We start from the raw sequence: 27,690 nt of genomic DNA, 5'->3' as shown, positions 1-27,690 counted from the left end.
ACCTTGGGCGTACCCTGAGCGCACCCAAGTGTGCACCACCGCACTTGAGCACTCATGACGCATCCCCGTCTTCGCGTCCCACTCAGGTACTCGCACAGTGCGGCTGTGATTTTTGCCTGGTGGGGGTACTCAGGTGCGTGCACCCGGGTAACACTGGTTTGTTTTGAACCAGGGTTTCCTAGTGCTAGATGCACTTGCAATTCTATGAATCTATAAACAACATACAAAGCCATAAATCAAAATGAAATAGTAAATTACAGCTAGAGAGTTCATTTCATTTTTCTAAAATAATGAAAAGAAAAAGCAAAAGAAAATCAATGAAAACCTATCTCTTCTCTTGAAAGCTCACAAACCACCTTTCAGCACTCCCTAAGCAATGGCAACCAAACAAGAAAGTTTAGCAGTGGAGGGAAGATGTTTTCTTTTTCTTTTCACAAATGCACAAATGATATATGTTTTCGCATTTTAGTGGTCTATTTTATGGTTGGAGGGTTGAATTGACTGAAGTAGACCAAAAAACAACTTTGAAAAAGTACAAAAAAAAATCCATTTTTGGCCAAATTTGGTCTGAACCTGTTGCAGGTTTACAAACTCGCGGTGATAATGGCAAAATTTGAGCCAGATCCATCTGACAAATTTTGGTAGACTTTGAAGGTCTGTGGTAGACTTCTTCGAGAACCGAATCGAGACCAGACTTTGGCCAGACCAGACCGGACTTTTGGGTTGCCAAGGAAGAATTTGGCAAGATATGTTAAAAAACCATGATCACCATTTAGAACATTATTTTTTATGTTTTTCTTTTCTGTATTATGGTTATCATTATCATTCATTACTTGAATTCTCTTTTTCAAATAATCATCTGTTTTGTAATAATCTTCTTGGAATTTAAACTGAGATCTGATGCGTTCTTGTCTCAGATACTATGGTTGGATACTCTCTGTTATATTGCATAAGCGTATAGGGACATGATAGTGAATTGAAAATCATTTTCGTCCTAGTTCTATTCCTTGATATGCACTCCCATGATATGATCTGAGTCATTGTTTATAAGTTCCATCAGTGTTCCAGGGGACATGTCCCCTCTATAAAACTTCCCATTTCCAAAATGAGGACAATTTTAGGAATAGCTCACAAACCAGCTTAGAGCATGCAACGATCACCTCTGAACACTCCTTGAGCAATGGCAACCAAACAAGAAAGTTTAGCAATGGAGGGAAGAAGTTTTCTTTTTCATTTACAAATGCACAAATGATACATGCTTTACCTTTTTGGCCTTTTAAGTGGTCTATTTTAGGGTTGGAGGGTCAAATTGACTAAAAAAAACAAAAGCAACTTTGAAAAAGTCAAAACAATCCATTTTTTGCCCAAATTCGGTCCGGGTCTGTTGTGGATTTGCAAATTTGCCGTAAAGATGGCAAAATTTGTGCTGGATCCAGCTGACAATTATTTTGTAGACTTTGAAGGTTTGCGATAGACTTTTGCAAGAACTGAATTGAGACCAGACTTTTATGGCTAGACCAGATCGGACTTTTGGGTTGCCAGGGAAGAATTTGGCAGCATAGGTAAAATGGAAAAGCATAATCACCATTCTGAAACATTTCTTTATGTGTCGTTTTTTTTGTATAATGGTTATCATTATCGTTCATTAATTGAATTCTCTTTGACAAATAATCATCTGTTTTGTGGATTTGTTCATTTTTTAATAATCTCCTTGGATTTTAAACTGAAGTCTGATGCATTCTTGTCTCAGATACTATAGTTGGATACTCCATATTAGATAACACACCAATGTAGCTTTATATGTTGTGTTTTCTTCTCTCCGTTATATATCATGTAAGCATATAGGGACATGATAGTGAATTGAAAACCATTTTCCTCTAGTTCTATTTCTTGAGATGAACTCCCATGATATGATCCTAGCAATTATTTATGCTTCCTATCAGTGTGCCATAGGACGTGTCTCCCCCTTGCACCTCCACCATCTCAGAGATGTTAGGGTCCAGGGACACCAGATAATCCCCAAGACATTCAGGGGACTCCTAAGAGTCTCTTGAAAGTTTCAGGGACATCTAGGAGTCGCATGGGGCTGGACGGTCAAAAAGACATTTTTTAGAAAAGAAACTCAAATTGTTTTTAATCCTTGCTTCCAATGCCAGAATCTAATAGCTTATAGGCCCTACTCAAACCCCAGAAGCCCTATAAAACATCACCAAGTCCTATTTTCAACTCACAAAAACAAATCAACATCAAGCTGATAGCAAGAGTGAGGGTTACAAGTGCAAGGTGAAAGAGAGGTTGCAAGAGGGTTGAGGAGGACCAAGAAGATGATCAAAAAGAGGAGGGATCATGTGGAGTCTAACAGTTCTACTGATGACAAGTTCGGGGATGATTAGAGGCCATATTTCACTCTATTATGTTTTTTTGAACATTTGTAATCATCACTATAAAACCTTGAGAACAGTATAAATCTCAAATCTGACATTTTTTCGTTGTGCAATGTTAAATTGTTATTCTTCACTTCAAATTTTAGTAGTTTCTAAGTTTTACTAGCCTGCCAAAGTTCCATTTATCATTCTTAGACATCCTTTTATAAATATAAGTACTATATATATTTCATTGCTTCCTCCCCACCCCCACCCTGCCACTGTTCCCCCACCATACCCCAACTTAGGCTCTTTGTTTCCCCCGTCCCTGAAATACATCCCCAAGTCCTTGCATGCCTCTGTTATGAAACTCCTTGGAACTATGCTTCTCATTGAGTATGCTTATCAGTATTCCTTCAAAGTCATTTAAAAGAAAAACTTTGGCCTGAGCTTCTTTTGGATTATTATATCCACATATTTTAGTACAGTCGGTGTGAGTTCAGTTCATTGTTATCTATTTTTCTTGTATCTTTCTTCTTTGAATTTCTGTCTCTTTGAGAATGTTCTTGTATTCTAGCTATTCGATTAAGTCTGTAAATGGTTCTTGATCTGGACTCTGTTTTTGGTAAACACATTCCTTTCTGACCATTTTATCATTTTTTGCACACGTGTTTTGATATTTTCTTGCTGTATACTACTTACTCTTTATACTGTTGAACTGACTGTCTTGCAGGTGAACAAAAATGCCATGTTGTGCAAGACATTGGATAAATTATTAGAATCTAAGTCAGACGAGCTAAACAATGCAGCATTGCAGCGGCTTATGCGGAAGGTTGTATAATCATTTTAAATGTTTTTTCTGCTTAAGTTTTTGTTATCTTACAAAATTCTTTTTTTTGCAAGGAGAAGATATTTGATATGTTACATAATTGTTACTCCTTTTTGGTGCACTAAAATGGAAACAGACAACAATATGTCAGTGCCAAAACCTAGTTAATTTTAAGAACATAGAAAAATGAAAAAGTGAAATCAAACTATCATTTTTATTATTAGTAGTTGTCCATACATTTTCTTATAGCCAATGTACATCTACTTTTTTTGCTTGTGGTTTTGACACTTGCCAGGGATGTACAACCAGGTGTCAATCGTGTTACAGTTTGTCTGTATGATGTCTCAAGTTTCGTTTGAATATTTAGTTTTTATAAACAGTTTCAGAAGAACTCTATAAGTGTGAGATTCCAAAAGGATGTTTCGCAATGATCTGTGTTTCTTGTCACTCTCAAGTTTGGGACTGTTGACTCTGTGTGGGTTTTAATTGTTTTCTATACTTCTGCCCGTCTCAGATTCCAAACATTGAGCTTCTTATTAGCAGTCATTAGTTATTTCTTTATATTTGGTACCTGTGGATTCATCTTTATTAAACAATTGATTTGATTATTAATGTTTATCTATACATTTTTGCAGAACTGAGATTTTTCTCTTCTTCATTTGTATTTCTGGCACTTTCTAGGGTGTAAAATCAGTTGTCTGAGTACAATGAAGTTTATCAGTACAATCTCTTGAGCCACCTCCTTTAAACAATCTCATGAGTAAGTTCTAAAAGACTTGAAGTTTGTTTCCAAAAGGATGTTTTAAGAATATCTGTGCTTCTTGTTGCCCTAAAGCTTGGATCAGCTATTTTTGTGGGGATTTTCATGGAGTCTCCGTGCTTTTTGGTTTCAGAATCCAAATGGAAAATACTGCAGCTTTTGTCTCTTATTCTTTATATTTGTTACCTGTGAGTTTTTTTTTTAATAATCTTCGTTTACTCTTTTTGGGTATATTTTTCTTCTGAAGTTTCTACAAAGAATAAGATAGATTCATTTATTATGATTGGCACAAGTGTTTGTTGTCGGTTCTGTTAAATTTTCAGAGCATTTATATTTCTATATACCATTTATTGGAGGAAGACTTATTTTTCCTTCATATATGTGGGTGGTGCCCCATCACCAAGCAACACCACCTTTTTATAATCACACACACACACCCACATATATATAGAATATAATTATCATTTATTTTAATGGTTAATAGGCTGAAGCCGAGATTGATTATTATTATTATTTATTGTTGAGATTAATAAATTATTATTGTTTGTTAAGCTTGAGGAGACTTGAACTCAAGACCACCTAGATAAAAGACTCACAATTTACCATTGTGCTATAGGCTATTGCCTATATAATTAAATTATTGTTAATACAATAATTATATTATCACAACCTCTATATCTCCTTGAAGGAATCCAACCATAACTATAATAACATCAACACTCCCTTAGCTAGGGAGGAATCCTTCTTGATAATTTGTAGTTCGTCCTCCTAACGTTATCGTAAACAATTTACTTAAGAGAGTTATATATATAAATCATAATAAAATTAATTAATTATCTCTCAAATAATACTTCGTATTTTATGAGACATCATTGTGAATCAGACATATAAGCCTCCTAAAGCTAACATCAATACTCCCTCTTAGCTAGGTCATATCATAATGAATGTATCATTATGATTCATTATAAACTTCACAATGAATTTTAGATATCTCTATCTTGAATATCTCCTCATGTGGCATGGCATGCCCTTAGATATCATCTTTAAGTGATATTCATCATAGTGAATTTAGAAAATTACGTTCATGGCATGTCTTCAGATACCACCACATGTGTTATCCACCATAAAAGGATTTAATATATCTACTATTCTGTCCTTGGATAGCACCACATGTCCTATCCTTCATAATGGATTTAGGATAACTACCATTCTTGCGTTTCTTCTGGTACCACCGCATGCCCACCATAAAGGATTTAAGATATCTACCATTATGTCCTTGGATACCACCATATGTGCTATCCTTCATAATGTATTTAGGATAACTACATTATGACATTTCTTTAGGTACCACCACATGCACTACCTACCATAATGGATTTGAAAAGTTACCTTTATGGCATGTCCTTAGATATCACCACATGCGCTATCCACCATAAAGGATTTTAAGATATCTACCATTATGTCCTTGGATACCACCACATGCGCTATCCTCCATAATGGATTTATGATATCTACCATTATGGCATGTCCTTGGGTACCACCACATGCACTACCCTCCATAATGGATTTAAGATATCTACATGTGTAATGAATATCCATTACTTTAAGAAATATTAACCATCGTTGTGAGATCGTCACCTCACAATGAAAGTAACAATGCTCAAGTGTTTTATTGTTGTGAGATCGTCGCCTCATTAATATATTCAGTTTCACAAGTACAAGAAAATCACCACAGATTCTCCCATGTGGTGTTATGATGGCATCACACACACAAAATCCACCATGAACCATATCGAAGGGTGGGACAAGGGCTTTCACCTCAAACCTCTTTATCACAAAGAGGAATGCATTACAAGGTATTGCATGTCAAACTTATCTCTCACGAAGAAGAACTCATTAATTAGATAGCAAGCTTTTGACCTACTCGTTCTTCTGATGAGCTGTTAAACTCCCTTTGAATCTGATATCAACCTTTTGACCTCCTTAGATGTCAATTGGAGTGGATCCTCTAGCTGCTCCCTCTGATACATAAGCATACCCTTCTCATATGGGAGACATCTTGCTATAGGTGACTCTCATCATTTGACATGATTCACATATGACTGAAGGTGCTAGATCCAAGACAACTTTTGAGCTATTATCATAAGATTGAGCCCTGCACATAGGCCTCAGCAATATACCTAGTGTACCATTCCTCTTTTCTTGCAAGAACATCTCTAGAAACCAAAGAAAAGACAAGAGCATAACAAAGCAAATGACTCTTAATACAGGGACACAAATAAGAGACTAACTACAAAATAAAAAATGATACTCAAGAAAGAATACTTATCTCACTATTTTGGAGTAATCACTCAACAACATCCTTCATGATGTGAGTTGTTTCTACATGTATGTGAGAGTCCGATTTGTTGTTTTATAAAAGGCACTTTCAATACGATCGCCAACCATTTCATTTCATCAAGTATCCATCTTCAGGCATCATTTAAAACCTTTTGCATGCAAAGTCTTTTCTTGAACAACTGTACATTTTATTAGGGGGTTCATGTGCATTCTACACAATTCCACATTTCGCTAGAGGAGAGAGAGAGAGAGCTCAAGCATATCTTTGTTTCAATACATCTGATTCCTATTGATATTGCAATCATCACATCCTTTTGGTAACATCTCTTCTAGATACTCAAACACATATTTCATGTCCCGTGCATACATTTCTAGTAGTGCTTAATTTTCCAGCAACCCATCTAAAGAAATGTCACTTATTCACTTTTTTCTTGCCACAAGGCCCACCAATATTTTGTTTATAGTATTGTAGTTGATTTGTAATCCTTCAAACTTTAGTACGGCTTTGACCAATTTTGATTTGATGGCGTGGATATTCAACAATAATAATTAAGACTTGGTCATTGGTATTGTTTCAGTGCATTTTACCTTAAAGACTTCAGTGTCACATTTAATTATTGCTTTAAAAGTCTAAGGAAGTCTTCAATCTATGATATTCATGACTCTTGGAAATGATCAATTAATTCAAATATTTAAATTCCCTTACAAACATTATTTCCTCAATAATATTCATGCATAAACCTCATAATTTTGAAACTAATAATTATTTATCTTGCCAAAATAATTTCAGTTTCATCTTCTCTATTTTAGTATACATTTTATATTATGAAATTGACAAGGATGCGACTTTTATAACCAATAGTTGTATTCTGGAGTGTGTCATTTGTACTCAAGTTTCATAGTATAATATAGCCTTGACTAGTGTTACCAAATCAAACTCAGTCTCGGACTCGGTGGCCAAACTCGGCAAATTAAAACACCCATGAAATTCAAATATTTTTAAGGAATTTAAGTTTTTTCCTTGCATCATTTAGCCAATTAACATCAGATCACTTAAGTATATATGAATTTTTTAAAAGAAGTTGCTTAAAGTTAAATTGAATAACATAATAGAATTATAGTGTAACTGTCAAATGTCTACAATATTCATGGAATATGCAATTCATGCAATCAAAAGTTCAAAACACATATCAAAATAAAGACTCACAGTAGCTTATGTCCTCCTATGAGTATGCTTAAGATAGGTCATGGAAGACTCTAGAGCCAACCTCTCTCCTTGCGTATGAGGTTGAACCCTAGTGACATGCTCGTCATGATCCTCCTCCTCATCCTTATAATCCTCATAATCCGAGTTGGATCCATCACTCTCAACCTCAGGGTCTTGCACAAGATCATCAACTTCCAGCTTCAATTTGACCTCAAATGGCCAAGACAGGTTGTGGGAGATGACACTATTGAAGGCATGTTCAATCTTAAAATTTGGGCGAGCTGGAATTTTTTGAAAACCCCCAAAATCTAGAATCTGCATTTTGACTCCTATGAAGCTGAAACCTATCTCAAACATTTTGACAGTATTTACACAAGTCTAACTTAAAATATAAGTCCACTTATACTTTAATGTTATATTTGTATAAATCATCCTACCCCTGAGTTGAAAAACCCCAACACTCTTCTCTCAAGTTTTCTTTCTCTATTCGTTGTGTTTGCAAGTGATAGAACGACCTTTTTAGGTCTTAGTCATGCATTACAAAACAAAAAAAAAAACAAAGAAATAACATTAAAACATTTTTTTTTGCCACTTTATGGGCATTGGCTGCCGCCTGAGGCAGCTTGATGGGACTTGGCGAGTCTAAGTCCAGAGGTAGGCAACCTCGTTTTGGCTACCTTGCCTCGGCTCAGACTCGCTGAGTCCTATAACACTAGTTGTGACATCCATTGTGACTTGATTTTATATTGTTGTTTTTAAAAAAAAATTCTTATGGTACTCACACAGAAAATTTCCTAATGAAAGAAGTATAATATATGGTACATGATCATAGGAAGTTTTAAACAAGTTATTACACCGTTGCTAATTGCCATGTCTGCCTTGAATGCTTATAGCTTTGCAAATTAGCATTATACAAAACAAAGTTTTATTGAATCGTTTTCAATGTTTAAAAAAGGTAATTTGTTCTCGGTTTGTATAGGTATCAAACCAAATCAGAAATTCTGATTATATTAGATGTTGAACTCGACAACCATATACTCAAGGCATACAGAAATATATATATGTTATCATTGATTAAACAAGAGCGAACACTACTATCATCATGCATTTCAGAATACACGTAAGTCATTTTTTTTTCCTTTCCGATCTTGATAGTCATATAGACGCACCACTGCCATGTGTATTTCATCAATTTTGACTGTGAAATGTTTGAAAAACAATTTCTTCCATTAATGCTTTGAAGACGGCTTACACATACAAATTCTTCAAAAATCTCAATCAAATTCAGCCAATCTCTGTTCACATTATCATTATTGTTGAATTTTGGATCGCTGCAAATGTATTTGCACTCCCGGATGGGTATGTGTTTTCCAAAGTCAGTAACCCATTATATCTATATATTGAGAATAATCTAAGAAGAGACATGTCCCATGAAGGGACATGTCTATTCGTTAAATATAATAATAAGTTTTAATTATAGTTTTGCATCTATATATATATATAATCTCCATGAATTATTATTATATTGATTTCTCTCACATTATAATACATAAATTTATATCTCCTATATATATATATAATAGTATTATCTCAGGGTTTATTAGTTTGAAGCTACCAAGCATTAACTCTCCTTCTTAGCCAGGGAGGATAAACACAAGATATAATAGAAGATCCCAAAAGGATTCTTTAACTGAACTTCTGTAAATTTTAATTAAAATAATAGATTTTTCTGTGCTTTCCTTGTGGTCTTAGAGAATTAGATAGAAGTTGTAGAAAGATTATTATTATTATTTTTTGTATTTTTCAAATATAAGTAAAACAATAATTAACAACAACAACAAATAATATAATATTGAGTCAAGCAAAATAGCTACAAATCGTACCAAGCAAGATATGTAATCAGTATGCCAGCAAAGGTGTTTACACCAGCTGCAAGAATGGACCAGCTATGCACCAAAAGGGTAGAAATAGCTGACATAAGCCAACCAACAAATCACATGCTAGGTGAAAGGGAACCATACGACTGCTATAGTCATGCCAAGGTAGCAAGAAGATCCCAATGTGCCAAACAAGACCCTCAACATGCAATGCACAAGCACCCCCAAATGTTGGACTTAACAATCTTTGTCAACTACTGAAGCAATCTATTGGGGTTTGCGTCCCAATAGCTAGGCTCTAGAGTTTGTGTCCCAATCCTCTAGAATCGATCCTCCGAGCAAATTCGCAAATATCAAGAATGAATATGTAAAAGATAATGAAAGAATGAGCCAACATCTCCTTTTATCTCCCTCTCAAAGCCATTCGAACCCTAAAGGGAGAATATGCCTTTCCCTTTATTATAAAATGGCATATTCTTAATTAAAAGGCCTTTATGTATAGGAAAAACACCCCTTTCCTCAAATGACATAACTCTAGGTGCCCGAAGGTCTTCAGATGATGAAAATAAGTTATAATAATTCAAGACCTTTCCAATGAGCTATAACACATAGGCTTGCCTGACTAGATGAAGCCAAAATCCCCTCATTACTCCAATTAGCTATATAAATAGCTTTGTTTTAATTTATTTAAAGGCAAACTTCAATTGGAAAGCCAAACCAACCAAATAATTAGTGAACGGGTCCTGTCACCTACTTGTGGCTGATGTCGGGCAATGTGGGCCAACAGGCAGTCCTGTCCCCGAAAACTAGGGATGCTCTTAGAAACTAGGGAATATACCCTATCACCTTGAAACTAAAACCGTATATTGGTCGCGAGAAGCCTCAAATCTGATCACTACGATAACCTCCTAAATTTTAAGAAAATCCCTAAAATTAAGGAATTGCTCTCACTGGCTCTCAAACTAACTGTAGAACCAACTTTGGTCATTGAGTATCCAGTATGAATCTCTATCTACCATTGTTAGCCTACGAGACTCCAATGATAGGCCAACTCTCATGACTCTGCTAGTTAGACTAGAGAGGGGACATGATATATAATTTTACCTCATTGTAAAATTAGGAATGACAAGTTTTAAGGATATCTTTGATTAGAAGATATCCACCATGTATATATCATCTCATGATATTACGAGTGATGGCCTCCTGAATGTCAAGTCGCATGACATTCACCAAGTACTCTTTGAGTAATGGCCCCCTGAAGGTCAAGTTGCAGGATATTCACCAAGTACAATGAGTGGTGGCCTCCTGAACATCAAGTTGCATGCTATTCACCAAGTACTCTGAGCAATGGCCTCCTGAACATCAATTTGCATAACATTCACCAAGTACTCAAAATGTTCATAAGATATGTGCACACGCATCCTCAATAATGCTTACTATATGAACATCCATGGTCTATTTAAGGAACTTAACCTACCATGGAAGATATAATCTATCATGATGTGCTTTAGCTATCATAAGATGTCTATCACAATAGAAAACCATGGTCTATTTAAGGAACTTAATCCATCGTGCAAGTTATCATCTATCATGATCTGTTTCAGCCATCATAAGATGTCTATCATAATAGATTAAGTTATTGAAAGATCATCACCTTTCAATATCTCCTACAATACAAGTGATAGTCATTTGGAAGTCGCTACTTCCTCATGATGTACATAAGTGGTAGGCCCATTAAAACATACAGTCACACATGAATTTTTGGTCCACCTTTGAAAATTAATCTTCTGAACTCCTCATCCAATGTTGCCTCTAATTAAGTGTCAGAATATCAATCTCCCTTTCCTGCAAGAAGTCATTTGGAAGTCACCACTTCCTCATGATGTACACAAGTGGTAGGCCCATTAAAACATGCAGTCACACATGAATTTTTGGTCCGCCTCTAAAAATTAATCTTTTGAACTCCTCATCCAATGTTGCCTCTAATGAAGTGTCAGAATATCAATCTCCCTTTCCTGCAAGAACATATTTGGAAGAAAAGATCCAGGCAAAGAGCTCTTATAGTACATATAGAAATATAAATAAGATACTCATACTATATTAGGAATGCTTGAAAATTGTACTAAAAAAGGAATACTGATCTCATGTAGTCAAACAATAATGCCCTCTAGATGACTTCTTCTATTAAGCTTAGTTCTTAATTAAGGCGAAACCTCTACTCCAAATTATTGTTATAAATGATGTATTCAATTAATCTCTTAATGACCCATAACTATTCAATATATATATATATATATATATATATATATATATATATATATATATATATATATATATATATATATATGACAGGGAATCTTGTCGGTTGAAGTGGATGATGCCGCTGATAAAGGGAACGTTTGCACCAAGTCAATGCAAATCTTCCAATACGTGATCAGTTTTGGTTCTTATTTGATCCAAGCTTGTGGTGGGTCATTTCCCACATGGTACATGACTGAACCATTGTGAACTTTCTGCTTCGCTAGCGTCAGCTTGTCTTGAACATTCATTTCCTTTGTAAGTTGGTGGTGGGACCCTTTACATTCGTGAGCACGTGAACATGTAAATGAGAGGCCTTAATTGTAATCCTTCCCTCTATTTAATATGTTATTCTGTCTCCTCTTTTAATCTTGTTCTTTAGTCTATTTGACATATGACGTGGTAGAATCCACATCGGATGGATTGGATGTTGTCATTTCAATAACTCCTGCAAGTTCTTAGGTTTCCAGAGATTATGAATTGCCAAATTTTAATCAGTATTCTTAATTTACCTTTTCCAATGACACGTCTTTTTATTCCTATCTGTGATCTGTATATTATTCTCTTTTTATATTTTTGTTTGCAAAGTTATTGCTCATGTCAAGCCAATTGGGACACACCCATCCAACCCATATCGTCGTAGTGTACATATGTAGCACGTGTCGAGTGGGGACTATACACAAAGGCATTTGATATCTTGCCATCATTCATTTTATATGCTTCATTAACAATTACCACTGAATCACGAAAGAGTCAACAACATATACACTTCCTATTATTATACTTTGTCATAAAGGGCTTGCAGTTACCATAATGCCTCGGATTATTAGCAAGATACAATAGCTTTATTTGCAGGGAGACGAGAAATATGTATAGTTATTATATTTTCGTTTGCAAAGTTATTGCTCACGTCAAGCCAGTTGGGACCCACCATCCGAACCCATATCGTCACAATGTACAAAGCAACACATGCCGAGCGGGGACCATGCACAAAGGCATTGGATATCTTGCCATCATTTTATATGCTCCATTAACGATTACCAATTAATCATGAAAGACTCGACAACATATACACTTCCTGTTATTATACTTTGTTGTAAAGGGCCTGCAGTTACCATAATGTCTGGATTATTAGCAAGATACAATAGCTTTATTTGCAGGGAGACGACAAATATGTATAGTTTGATTGCCAAAGTCATACAACAACCAATATGTGATAGTTATGTCTAAGAGATAGAGGTTTTCTCGTGTTTGCATTTGCGATCAATATGGAAGGCCACGATCTTACAAGAAATGGCTTCAAGAATAAAATCTTGTCAACTACAAACCCTCAACAAAATAGTATGCCCGATAGTAAATGAAAGTCTGTCCCGTGTGGGCTATGTAAAGGGCTCTAGTTTGGATAATTTTAATCATGGATCAAGATTATTCATGCAGAAGAAAAAAATATCATCTGGATCTCTCCATCTTGAACAACATGACACTCATTATATTTTTCTTTCCATTTACATTTGTTCCCTGACTTTGATATCATGTTGAATTTTGGATATCATGTTGAATTTTGGATTGTTGCAAATGTATTTGCAATGCCTATTTGGTATTGTGATTTCCAAAGGCAACAATCCCTTATATTTATATATTGAGAATAATTTAAGAAAAGACATGTCTTTTCATGGGGACATGCTATTCGTTAAATATAATAATTAGTTTTAATTATAATTTTGTATATGTATATATAATATTCATGAATTATTACTATATTAATTTCTCACCTAATAGTACACGCGCGCACATACACACATATAAATTATATCTCACATATAATAAATATATATGTATATATGTCTACAATAGTATTGTCTCAAGGTTTATTTGTCTGAAGCTACCAAACATTAACAATTATCTATTTTAAATCATTTCTAAAGTCTCGCAAACTTGGTAGGGAACCTACTTTGATACCATGTTAAATTTGCTGAGTGTTTATGTTTCTATACCATTCATTGGAGGAAGACTTACAATTATTCTCCCTTCATATATGTGGGTGGTGCCTTGTCACCAAGCAACGCCACCTTTTCACAATCATATATATCTATATATCTATATAATTAAACTAAGTTGCTGGTCCTGATGCGGGTTCAACATTTGGGTTTGAAATTCGATCATATTTTTTTTGGGCTCGGTTCAGATTCGTTTTCAGTTCATCCGTACAATATATGTGTGTGTGTGTTGTAGCAAATCCGTTCATACAACACTATGCTAATTTTGAAGTAATTTAGCAAAATACACCACCTATATATTAATGATCTAGTTCGTAACACTCATCTCAAGGCTCAACCTGTGGAAGCTGATAGTACCATGAATAACTTGAGATTGCTTCTTTGTTTGATTTATCAACTAATGATCAATATTATAAACAAAACATATTCAAAACAGCTACTTGCAAAAATCATGAATATATTCAAGAAAACATATAAAAACTCAACCAAGATATTATCCTTTCAAGACAATATAAATGCAAATTGAAAATTTGGAACTCATTGATCCAATGACAACTAATCTCACATGTTGATGCTAAATATGGAATTAAGAATTCAGAAATATTGAGTTGTCCAAAAGATAATAAAATTAATCAATTCCACCCAAATTCTTCTTACAGTCGATCAACCAAAAGTTTCCTGGGGTTCGACTGCATAAAAGCAAAATTGTTTAAAATAGTCCTAAATTCGATCAAGGTCCCTTTTGCTGATTGTGCAGTGACTTTACTAGTTAAACAACGAATTTGACATGACTTTGAATTTACAGTGAATCGACTTCTGAATTTGCCTATAGGTGAGTAAATATGGTAACTTAGTAATTAAATAATATAGTTAATTATATAATTATGTAATATAATAATAATTATATAATATATAATATAATTGTTGTTAGTATTACATTAAAAGTAATATAATATAATATATAATATTATTATTGTTATTACAAAGATTATATTATCAATTGTATTATCACAAGTTCTATGTCATCCCAAAGGAATCCGACCAGAGCTAACATAACATCAACAAGTTCGTGGGGATTAGATGTGTTTGCAATTGCCTTTAGTTGTTGGGAAGCACTATTCAGTTCCTGTTGTTGTAAGGATTCTCAAGTTGGTCAATACATCCCCCCTTTTTGGTTGAATGCTTTGGAATGATCATAAGCCAACTTGGACAATTCTTGCATGCTTGTCTTCATCGATTTCGAACAAAAATATTGTTTTAGGTGACATGGTGTCATGCGAATGCCAAAGTGACTCCCATGTAAAAAGGTGAGCCTCTTTGCTTAGTTGCTATTGGACTAAATTTGTTAGATTGCACAACTGAATTATCAATTGCATGGTAACCTTTCTGCTATGGTCCAATTTCAATACTTTGATAAATTGCAGAAACCTTCGTAGGGGGTCACTATCTTGTGCATTTCATATTTTTTAGATTGAAATATATTTAGAAATAAATTTAAAGGAGGTTACACGAATAGACAACCAAGGAAGATGTCTCAAATGGAGTGAGGAAGGGGTCAAACTTCTGAAGGCTAGGGTTTCACAGTGTTCAACATGAAAGATTGTCCTAGATACAGAGGGTTCAAATGCAGAAAAGATACATCAACTACAAGTGGCATCCACCAAGTAAGGCATGGAAGGATCAACAATTTGGGAGAAGAGATTTTTTCGATCATATTGCGAAAAACCAACATAGTTTAGCTGGAAAGGGTTTTATTAGTTACAAAGAAATGGGGATATGCAAGTATTTCTTTAGGCTGAATGCGAGTTCGAATGGGACGTGTGGAGAGTATGGAAAAAGAAAGGAAACTAGATGGACCATAAAGAGGAAGTATAGACAATCAAGTTGGCCTGTAATCAATCAATTTCGATGAGGGTAGAGGATAAGTGATAGAGGGAAGTGTTCAAAATCTACGAGGACAAAACCTTCTTCATGAAATGAGCAGGTGACTGACCATCAACATTTTTGCATGTTAGTGTATGGTGTGATATTCAATGGGGTAAGAATATTATCCTAAAAACCCTCCCAAATGGTTTCTTTCTTGTGATTTATGAAAACTCTAGGGAGAAACAATGAATTTTGCTAAATGATCCCCTCTTTATTAGAGGTATGGGCTTTTTTAGTAGGACTGGCAACCGAAATTTGATCCTTTAATTCTTCAATAGAAGAGGTTCTTGTTTGGATACATCCTATATAATCTGCCACTGGATACTAGGAGCTGAAAACCTTTGAAAATATTAGAAATAAATTGAGAAAGTTCATAAAAGAAGATATGCGACAATATGCATCCTTTTGAAACTCTATTTTTTCGCTGGCTTATGGGATTGAGTTGTGACCAGATGAGGGAATTTGGTGCCAACAAATTGAAGTTGAAAACATTGTGGAAAACTGCGGCGGGACTTCTGGAAGAAGATTGCATTAAGTATAAGAAAGGAAAAGAGTTGGAGAGGGATATTTCAACAAATAAATTGGATGTCCATTCCAAGGAAAAGGCCAATTCTAATTGAGAGGATTGAAATCCCTGAAAGTTTCTTAGTGGGGATGGAAACTGAAATGTTAAAATGATTTCCTTGAATCCAAGTTAGGTAGGTGGTTTTTCTTTACCCATGGTTCCAATTTTGTTGGGTCAATCCTTGTCCCAGGAGGATTATCTGCAAGTGCAGTTGAAAGAATGGGGTGCCATTGGGGTTCTTGAAAGGGAGAACATGTGGAGGAAGAGAGGTTTTCTCCCTCAGGCGATTTGTCGTTAGATAGGGCAGATGATCTTAGAGCATCTACAGGTGGTTTGAAACAGGACTAATTCTTGTGAGAGAGCCAACCAATTAGTGGTATTGAATGAAGGCTTTAAAGATATTGCTAAACTATTATAAGGTAAAGGAGATCAAATTTAAGAGAAGTTGTGATTATTAAAGAGGTTGGGGTGTAAGAGGATTTGTCTCAGATGTGAATGAAGGATATACATGTGTCTGCAACTTGGGGGATTGTTTTATTGGAGAAATTGTTTAGGAGTCTCCCGTTCGCTCTTATGCTGCTCGATGGCTAGTAGATTCCCAAACTAGAATCCAACCAATTTTCTACAAACTCTTCATAAGCACTTAACATGCTTTTAGGAAGAAGTTTCTGGATTTGACTGTGTAAGTCAGTTTGTGATCTGGTGGAAAGATACTTGGTCAAATCCAGATGGTCCAAGCTAACTTCAGAAAATTATGATTGTAGAATCAAAACATAGCTTAGTAGTAATATGTCTTCTTGTTTCAAAACCTTATATTAAATTCATCAATGAGGTTTATTGTCCCAAACTAGAATCCAATCAATTTTCTGCAAACTCTTCTGAAGCACATAACATACTCCTCATTCCAGTAATCTGTTGCTACTAAATCTCAGAATACAGAGGGACCAAAGTACTACAGTTCTGACCTCAATGAGCAGCCTCAATTGATAGCCTTGGTATTCGTAGAAGCTCCTATTCATGCCACAGATCCAATGGCTCTGGTAATTGGGAGAAGTTCATGATAGTAACCACCACTTTGTTGATGCCGATAATCTTTAGTTGCTTGACATTGGAGAGCACCAAGCAGGTTGACTATCTGAACCTCTGTGGTGTGCTGTGATTCCCAGTAGTCCTGATATCAATGAGAAAAAAAATTTAGATATTTAAACTTGAATTTTTTTTTTGAACTGTAAGTACATACCATTTAGAAAATCCCTGGACAAGCCTTAAAACAAGAACATGAAGTCTATATCGAAGCCATATTCTAAGCTACAATTAAATGCACAATCATGCTAATTTGAAAATGATGGCACAATATCTAAGAGGCCAAAGAAGCAATCTCAGACTGCTAAGTGGTGCAAGACTGTTAAATCAGTTAAAGATAGTTATTCTGATTGTTTAGTCTCTTTTTTCTTGATAGGTGTTGATTGTTTTGTCTCTTACCTTATAAAATAATGCTATTGTTTTTTTTTGTTTTAGACCTTTAATATATCAATTTAGTCTTATTGATTAAACAGGTCTCTTAGTAGTCCCACAAGTTAACTTTATAAGTGGTCATGCATTGCCAAGTTTTCTGTCCTTCAAATTAGAAAATAGATTTTTTCAATAGTTTTGTCTAGTACTCTCCAGTAGATGTATGACCTCTATCTACTAAGACATAATGAGCTACAAAGAAAGTGCATTAAATAGAATGTAAATGAAATAGTAAGTTTAAAAAAATCGATCTTCTGTGTGGAAAACATCTTGCCTGTCTTGGAAATGAGACCTTTCCTTTTTCTTCTTGGGTTTCTTTACAATGTCAATGTTGTGCACTGGAATTGGTAATTTGCTACTGTGGTTCAATCACATTAACGTGTTTCTATTTACTGTTCTTCCCTAATTTAGCTAGAAAAGTGAACTTAGCCGATTTTTTTAGAGTTTAATTTCTTCACAGAGCACAGTGTTTTGTTTAACTTCGTGCTGTTGTAATGTAACTGAGTGCTCTTTTGAGTGCTATTGACCTGCTTTGGCCATATGCAACACACTAATATGATCTCTTTCTTATTTCATGTCAGTAGTTTTTTTAACAATTTATCCCTTTTCTATACAGACTGGTTTTGGCATGGAAGAGATTCTGAGGAAATATATTCGTTATGCTTTGAACGAGAAGCCATTTAATCCTGATTTGGTGGCAGGCCTTATTCATCTGAGAAAATCTTCAACTCTAGAAGATGACAGAGTTTCAGAGGTTTTAAATGAGGTTTCAAGACGCATTGTAAAAGAAAAGGGTAAAAATACAGTTCTTTCATACCTGCTGTTTATTTTGAGGGGTTTGTATGTATTTTTGCATTAAGTGCAGCCAAAACATTTACTAGGGATTTTGTTTTTATGGAAATAATATGGTTGAATATATTAGGTCTCTCGACTGTTTGATGAATGGGTTTTTAAAGAAAAGCTTGGTGTAATGTTTACCGTCTGAAATAAGCTACCCCTGTTGTTTAACTTATATGTTGCTTCAAAGACACATGTTCTTTCCAAAATTTATAGAGGTTAAATACGTTGACAGTTTCTGACTCAATTCTTGAATTCACAAATTGTACAGGAAAGGTACAGAATATTACTCTTCAATCCTCAGTTCACCAGTAAGTGTTTTACTGTGTCCTTATCAATTTTAGGGCGTACATAGAGAAAGAGTTTTGTACATATATGTGTAAATATATGTGGTCCAGAATGCTTGTACGGTATTATACATCCAAGATTAGTTCTCTAGCTCCTAAGAGACGAGTCTGACCTTGAAAGTCTTCTAGCCAATGCCTGGGCAGAAGTAACTTAATCTTCAATGCATGGCCGTCCACACCAGATCCAGCAGTTCCAACCTGATGACTATTCATCTCTGGAGGTAAATGAAAAAACAACACCAAACTTCTTTTTAGACTCCCAACCTGTGTTCCTGTTATTGCTGCAGCCTACTTTAGAATTTGTGATAGTCTGCAGCAACGGTTTAATGTCGGGCTTTTCTTCAGAACTGTTGAAGCATGCCCTAACAATGCCGTTGGTTCTTTCCACAGTCCCTCATGGCTTGCATCACCATACAGATACAACCTGACACGTTAAGCAGTCTCACAACCCTTTGAATCACATACACTGCCAAAATATAAGGTTGAAATGGTCTTGTGTATTCCAGAGCACCATTAATGTGCCCCGTAAGGAAGAACAATACTTTGTTTTTCCAATCCAGCTTAAGATTTCTTTCATCACCATTCCACAGATACTCTTGAAGATGCTTGGTTGTTCTCAATGCAATAAATATTCGATCCTAAGCCTGCAGTTTTGTTCTCGGGACCTAGTGCATGAAGTCTTTAACTTTGCAATAGAAACGACCCCTTTGAGATAATACGGACAACCATTGTTCATCATATTGCATACTACTGTTGCCTGGAGTTGCTTGCATTCAACTATGAACTTCCCATGCTCCAAATATCACCATCTTCAAATAACAGACTGAACTCAGAGTTTAATGGTTGTGATAAAACTATTTGGAGTTCGTCTTCTAGCACTGGAGATAATAATTTGCAGAAATACACTATTTCCTACAGATGTCGATCTAATCTTTGCTCTAAAGGTTCTGTGTCAATTTTGTCAACCTTCCTCTTGTCTGGCTTCCTAGCCGCTACCAATCTCCTGATTTTCTCTGTAATGTCCCCAATTTTGAGCTGCGGTAGAGTTGATAGATTCAGTCTATCATTGGGTCCATGTAGGTTGATATTGGTGTTTAGAGGACCTTGTTGTGGAGTTATTAGGCTCTCTAGCGGCCAATGGTGAGTTTTGGTTCCATGTTGTGGGACTTACTATTTATAGTAAGTCAACAGATGGTTCTGACAAGCTCAGACAAGTTAGAGAAGTTGAGTGATGCTCTCAATTTTTATTGTTGGCTCATGGTTTGGGCTCCAAGAATCTTGAAGGGAGCGTCTATTTTTAGTAAGTCACCTTATCAGGTTCATGCATCATCTTTTTTCCTCAGGATCATTCATGCGCTGTTAGAGTTTGATTGTGATGCTACTGCAGTCATTTTTGCAAGAGTGGTGAATTATGATTATTATTTAGTATTTAATTAAATATGCTAAGGTTGCTATTTTTGCTGGTATTGTATATTGGTCACCTTAGTGACATAGCTCGTTGGAACCGGGTTGAGAAGCTTAAAATATTGGGCATAGGAACCAATGGCCTTGTGTGTCAGAATATCATGATATTGATGGAAAGGTTGTTTTTGGAGCCAAAGAGAGTTAATACATTATATTATTCAAATATGTGCATAAGTATAAAACAGAAGGCATTTAAGTGAAAAGTGTGCTCATGAAGACTCTTGTCGTTGAGTGTGAAGAAGATGTTTTTCAATTGAAATGTTATAAATATTACGCCTTACAAGGATTGAATCATTCTATTGCTTATGTTATGTGATAACTTTGTGTTTAGATAAGAGATTGAAACAAGGGTTTCAACATTGTTGGAGAATTGTGAATTCTTCGCCACTTTCAGCACTTTGAATCTATGAAACACCAGGTGAATTGTGTTTTATTTACTGAATATATGATATACATTCTTTACTGAGGATTGTCTTGGTTGTGATGTATACCAAACGATCAGAACTGCTGCAAACTGAATAGGAGAAAGGACAAGTTTGACATTATGAAATTGATCATAGTATTGATCATAAATTGCTGAAGGGAAGTGCCGTTCAACCTGGGGTTTTATCACTGCCATTGATAATGTCTTTGGTGTGCTGTGGCGACCTGTTTAGAGTAGCGTTTGGGCTTCAAATTCATGTGCGAACTACTGAGATTGGTGTGGAGTCTTCAGTTATTTCTGCATACAAACTTTCCAACACCGAATTGCATATTGATTTTTTTTAATAATTAATTTGCTTATATATCTATGCTTGTAAAAATTGCAAACTTGATAATAGCAATTCAAAACATTGTGCAGGCAATCTATAGTACTTTCAAATTGTGTTATTTTTTATGAGCATTTATATATTCTGGAAATTGCAAAAAAATCATATATCTCAAACACAAGAAAATGTAAAACTTGCAAAGTAAAAGAACAGTTCTTCAACATTGTCTTAGAGTGAGCCAGCAGGGCTCTTTACAGTGGTATCAGAGCTTGCATGGTAAGAGTTTGACAAAATGTCAAACCACTAGAATTGAAGTTAGAACCGGTTGGGAACATTACATTCTCCCTCGTGTGTAGCTGCCAGCTGGTTCTTGGCCTTCCCTTTTGATTATGTTTTCTTTCAATCGTTCTTTTCTGACACATCATGATAACATTTCATTTATTTTGTCTTTAGCCATAGTTCTTTGGAAATGAAATATTATCTTCTACATCCATTTAAATGCTAACAAAAGGGCAAAGTTAGCATTTAATTATTTTTAAGTTTTTTGTCGCTTATGTATAGGAAGGCAATATTACATTGTCTAATTCTGATGTGAGACATAGAAACCCAGACAAGAAAGTAAGTTCCTAATTTTCAGGTGTTTGGATTCATATTTAACTCAGTTGTAGCCAAAACATTTTCTAGGATTTTATTTTTGAAGAAATAGTGTGGTTGAATAGATGAGAGCTGTAGACTATTGTGTTTGTTGAACATAGAAGTGCTTTAATCTTTTTTTTGTCTAATATTTGGGATGTCATTCAAAATGTAATGCATGGAATAAGACTGATATGAGAAATAGAATCCTGGACACAGGTTAGTTTCTGTGACATAAGGTGATGCTAGGCATTCTCTGTATATAGCTAAATTGTATTGTTTACCTATACATGCCTATACTACTATAAATCCAACCGACATAATTTCCTAGACATAATGCTTCATGTAACTTTTTATATATCTACTACTTAAGTGATAATGACATTTGTACTCTACAAAGTTACTTGTTTGTTCTTTCTTTTTAAAATTTGTTACCCTATTTCGATAAAGGGGTTAGTAGGTAAACCTTTCTTCACATCAAGATTCTACATACCTATAAAGAGTATTTAAAGTTGCTTTTTTTTTTCCTGTTTGAGGCTAGTAAGTTTAATAATTTGTGGATGACAAAATTATAACAATGTGATGATCTTATTGGTGATTCTATTTGTAGTTTTCTTTTTCTTATTGTAGAAGTTGAACATCTGTTTATTATATGTATACACACCATATTTATTTAAATTGTTTCATTTTACCAGTTTTCCTAGGGATGAGGCCCTGGGTTTTTTATGGGATTTGGGATGGAAATTGTCTTTGAGATGGGTGATGGGGCGAAATTTCCTCTTTTTATCCCCATTTTTTACCAAAATTAAGGACATCCAGGGACATATTCCTATTATGGGTAATGTCCCTTGGGACATTCCACACAACAGAAACCTAGGGAATGTAAGGATATCCTTGTGATGTCACCCATGTGCCTAAAGTTTTTTGAAAGAAAATAAAATCTAATCATGTTAAAAAAATGCTAAAACACTGTGGCAAGATCCCCAAACATGAGGTTTTGTTATTATACTCTTATTTCATATTTGTGTTGGCCCGCTATTGTGTTGTGTTTTCATTTGCATATTCAGAACTTTTGTTTTTGCAAGAAAGGACATTAAAAAAAACTGCAAACTAAAGAAAGATAAGGGCGAAAGGAGGAGAAAGGTACATAACACGTTCTTAGTTCCTTTTTGTCTTAAATCTGTTTGTTCATTTTTGTTTTGTTTTCAGATGTCAGATGCCTGGCCATAGCTGCTAATGCTATCATTTTGTCATGTCCCTATTTTAAGTTAGAATTTTAATAAAATTAAAATAAAATTATATTCATAATTAAATCATAGATTCTTATATGCTTAATTAAATAATGATAATAAAATCATATATTACAATTTAAAAAATGAGAATGATAATAAAATAAAATATAGATAAAATTAAAGGAAATATAGAAATAAATAACAATGATATGATATTATCTACTATCAATAAAATAAGAAACATAATAAAATTACAATGAATGAATAAATAAATCGAATTAATTACAAGAGACAATGTTGTATAAAGTATGTTACTTTTCTAAATAGGATTTAATAATAAATGATGATAAACATAAAATAAATAAGTAAATCAATAATATAATATAATATAATATATATTAACTAAATCTAATGAAAGGTCAAGAGATACATAATAAAGAGATGTGACTCCTTCAAGATGAGATATAAGGAGGAGATTTCATTTGAAAAAGAAAGAAGAAGAGGAAATGAGAGGAGTTGAAGAAAGATTCAATAGAAGAGGAAAAGAATGTGTAGAAAATAAGGAAGTGAATTTTTCAAAAGACAATAATGACGAAAGGACGTGACATTTTGAAATGGTTGCAATTATGAAGGGTCTTGACTTCTCATATGGATTGTAATTATGAAGGGTTGTGATTTTTTGAATGGATTATGATTATAAAGGAGAAAATAAATACAATGAGGTTTCTTCAAAAGGAGAAGAAACAAAAATCTTGTATGATTCTAAGATATATTCTAGCTATATGATATATATATTTATATATATGAATATTGATCATAGATAACTATAAGTATAACTATTGTAACATTAATATGATTTGCAATAATAAGATTATAATATCAATTATAATAGCAAAATGAGAAATATATATCCACATTTCAATCCTACTACTATTTAGCTAAGAAGGGCAGACAAGTGTATTGTCAAGGAAGTGCTTGTGTAAATTCCAAGCAATGGATCTTTGTCCCAAGATAAGGTAGGGGTCAGCGTTCCATAGACCTTTGTGATACAGACTTGGACCTTTTGACTTTGAGGCATAGTTACACTGACCTGGGGGATGGGGGGACGTTGGAACGGGGGGACAAGTTTTTGGGACGAGGGGACAGAGGGGCCTTAAATTGGGGATAGTAGGGGGATGATGGGGGGACGGTGGCATGAGATAGGGGTGTTCTATATACTATACATATGGTACATAAAATGCTAGTTATGGAAAGATGTATTGCAATATAAGATATAAAGATGTGAAAGAGTAAATACTTGAACATTGGATTGAATTAGAACATTAAACATTGAACATAAATAGTCAAATAAGCAAATAGTTAACACCAAGATGCCCCCCATCCTCGGCGGAGGTGGTGGAATTTGGTGGCACTGCTAGGGATGGGGGAACGAAGTCCCCAACTACCTAGTGCATCTATCTCTAGGACATGGGACAAAAAGGGAGGGGGGCGCATCCCTGTGTTACTATGCTTTGAGGGAATCCATTGATAGTGGTATCTAGGCAACTTGGTTAACACTCATTGCTTCCATCACAAGCCAAAATAGTAAAAAGGTTGGACATAAACTTTAAAGATAACTTTAGGAGTATGATGTACCAAGGAGGGGCTTGTATAAATCCAAGCTAATGGATCATATCCCAATAGAGGGTACTGATCAATGATCTGTAAGCCTTCAGGATGCGGACTCGGAAATGTATACTTTGAGGGACTCCATAGCTAGTGTCTAGGCAATTTGGATAGCATCTATACCATCCTTCCATAAACCAACTCATAATATGATTGGGTAATTGGAATTATTATTATGGACGTATTCGTAAGACATTCATTATGATTGACTAAGTAAATATTAATCATGACTGACCCTAAAAAGGGGACATTACACATGTTTCCTTCAATATAAAGTTAGAAACTAAATGGCTGCTATAAAACCTTCAAATCTTTTGTTACATACCTCATTTTTTAATTGGACAAACCTTCACAAGCTGCAGTTTTTAAATTTTCTTAGTATGCAAGCTGCATTGTTTTCTTTTTAGCTGAGACAAGTACAGAATTTTGATGTTTTATTTGTGTCTCTTTTTAGGATCAGGATCAAATCATTAAGTGAGAATGACAATCTTGATTTGTGTGATTAGGGAACATAAATCAGTTGACCCAACAAAAACTTAACAGAGTACAATTACAACTGCATTGGAAATAAATTGCCCTTCCAAGTTGATAGCAATTGATTTGCATGGGATGCATTGGAAATATAACAATTTCAATGGCAATTGATTTTGGAACATCCCCATACCATCTAGTAAATGGACAAGATCCAGTCTTCCCAGTCCAACTGGAAATCCCAACATTGCAACTCACGCAAGATTGCCTAGACAATGAGGAGCCAAACAAGATGTAAGAACTTCAACAGGTTCTAGTTTTGACAATCATTGAATTGCATTACTTTTTCAAATGGTTGAAATTTTGGCAAACACTTTGCATGCAAGCTCTATTTTCTGTCTTTTATTTTCAGATTGTTTTTCCTTGCTTGGAATGATTTCAGTGAAGTGGTAAATGATTACTAAGATATCTATGCAAAGAACTAAAATGCTAATACAATCCTTTCTATCTTTTTGAATGCATAATTATGATTTTTACATGCAAAATGTGCAGCTACAACCAATGTACATTTTCTTACACACTTAGCACGCATCCTTTCAATTCCCAACTATTTACAAGGAATCCATGTGCAATTTAAGGAGACTTTAAACTTTCAATCAAATAATATAAATCCTGGTAAGCATGGGCTGTGTTATTTCTTCAACATTAATAGAATTGTTTCCATACAGAAAAGAATCCCGTCCAATGCACACAGCTGAAGAAATTTGAGACCCCAAATGCGAAACAAATTCCCTTTATTGCTCACATCACTTTTTGAAAGAAGGCACCAAACAGTAGAAATGTGCCTCATAGATGTCAACCACTGCCCCAAATAGTCAGACAACCTCTAAATCACTGCTGCTTCTCTATGGATGAATGATATATCTGTAAACCCTAACCCTAAACCTCTAAAATGCTGCGATCTGTGCAAAATGTTGTCCTTTGTCCTTGCAAATATGTTTGAGATTAAACTCTTAATCCTCTTTACAAATTGGTTACCAATTTTAGCACAATCTTAACCTCTGGATGAGATTAACGTTGGTACAATTCATTGGCAGAGATCAAACAATTCAAAGTGTAAAATACTTCACAATTTTCCAAATCTTCCACTTCCAATTGCTCAAACCCTAGGCTCAACCCAATCACTAAATTCATCAAAATCCAAAATGCACAATAGAATGAGTTTGATTTCTCCTTGCTTGACATTTATAATTCCTTATTACGATTCGCCCGGGAGCTTCTCCCACACCTCACATAATTTCACATTGTATTTTCTTTTGATGTATTTAAAAATTTAATGTTTAATTATATTTTCTCCATTTGGTGCACAACAAAATATCATAAAGTATATTTTAATAATCACTTATACATCACTTTAAATTGATATTTACATTGCTCCTCATATGCACTTTATAGTTTGACTTTATGATCATTAAATAACTCCTTTTAATAATAAAGTCAAATAACATTTAATGATATGCATTTTTAAATAATTGTTTTGATTGGTCACTTTCAAATAATTATGAATAAAGTATTACTTTATTAATAATTAAAATGTCAACTCTAAAGATACTCATTATTTCTCGATTTTGTTAGAACCAAGAGGCAACCCACTACATTCACTACTAATTAGGGTACTTCACTAAATATAGTGAGGCCATCTCTTTGAATCCTTGATTTAATAGAATTAGTTACGCTTGAATATTTGATCGACAAAGATGCCAAAGACCATCAATGCACTGAGGCTGGTTCATGTGCACTTCCAAATATAGAAATGTTGGACAAATGACTTACTATAATTAGTAATTTTACCAAACTAACCCAAATGAATAGTAATTCTGAACACCCCTAACCTCTAGAAGGGAAAGAGCCTCCTATTCTACCAACTAAGATCTTCTAACTAACTAATTAGCCTAGTTAGGTCATAGATAGGCTAATCCAAGTCACCAACCATGGTAAGCTAAAAAGGGGACATTACACAAGATTGTCCCGACTAATGCAATTAGATGAGTAGAGAATTGAAGCCCCAGACAAATTTGCAAAACATCAAGGGGTACTGAAGAGGTGGTTCGATAGACAAATTTGGATCGAAGCCTTCAGAATTTTGGATCTAGTTCTATACTGGGTTAAGGCACATGAAAAGCGAGATCATGTCAAATTTGGCGAACTTTGGCATGGCCCATATTACATTTCCGAAAGTTTGAATATTCCATTGCTTGTCAATGGGCAATTCCTAAAGCATTACTTCCGAATATAGGACTTTTCTTGAGGTCTTGCTATACATAGGTAGAGTAGGTATGTCTTGGACCATTTGGTTAAAGAAGGTTAGTATAGGTTTCCATTCATTGTCTTAGCTTAGATGTTTTAGGAGTCAGGTTGTTTGTTTTCTCTAAGTCCTTTGACTTAACATTTTGAGAGGCTCCGTCTTAGTGGTTAGTTGTTGGTTTGGTTTTAGTAAATGTTGGAGTTTAGTACTTCTTTCCTTAGGTTTTCCTAGGATCCCTTGGTCCTAGTTGTTTGGCTTGCTTTAGGCTTAGTTGGTTTAGGTTTGGGAGTTTGTACAATAGGTTTCCCTTTCT

The 27,690-nt window shown here is 34.7% G+C and overlaps 1 protein-coding gene across 1 annotated transcript in view; it reads left to right on the top strand.

Moving 5' to 3' along the window:
- The window catches only part of LOC149547114 (ribosomal RNA small subunit methyltransferase J), a 121,359-nt gene that overhangs the window by 30,856 nt on the left and 62,813 nt on the right, over nucleotides 1-27,690 (top strand). Inside the window, exons 2-3 of the mRNA XM_089791521.1 lie at nucleotides 3,097-3,195; nucleotides 18,291-18,468. Of these exons, the coding sequence (XP_089647647.1) occupies nucleotides 3,097-3,195; nucleotides 18,291-18,468 (277 nt within the window). The remainder of the gene's footprint in view (nucleotides 1-3,096; nucleotides 3,196-18,290; nucleotides 18,469-27,690) is intronic.

Source organism: Cupressus sempervirens, chromosome 7 (genome assembly GCF_028749045.1).
Source record: "Cupressus sempervirens isolate cs-2001-9-10 chromosome 7, ASM2874904v1, whole genome shotgun sequence".
Classification (NCBI taxonomy): domain Eukaryota; kingdom Viridiplantae; phylum Streptophyta; class Pinopsida; order Cupressales; family Cupressaceae; genus Cupressus; species Cupressus sempervirens.
The sequence above is the reverse complement of the archived record's forward strand: the minus strand, read 5'-3'. Positions and strand labels throughout refer to the sequence as shown.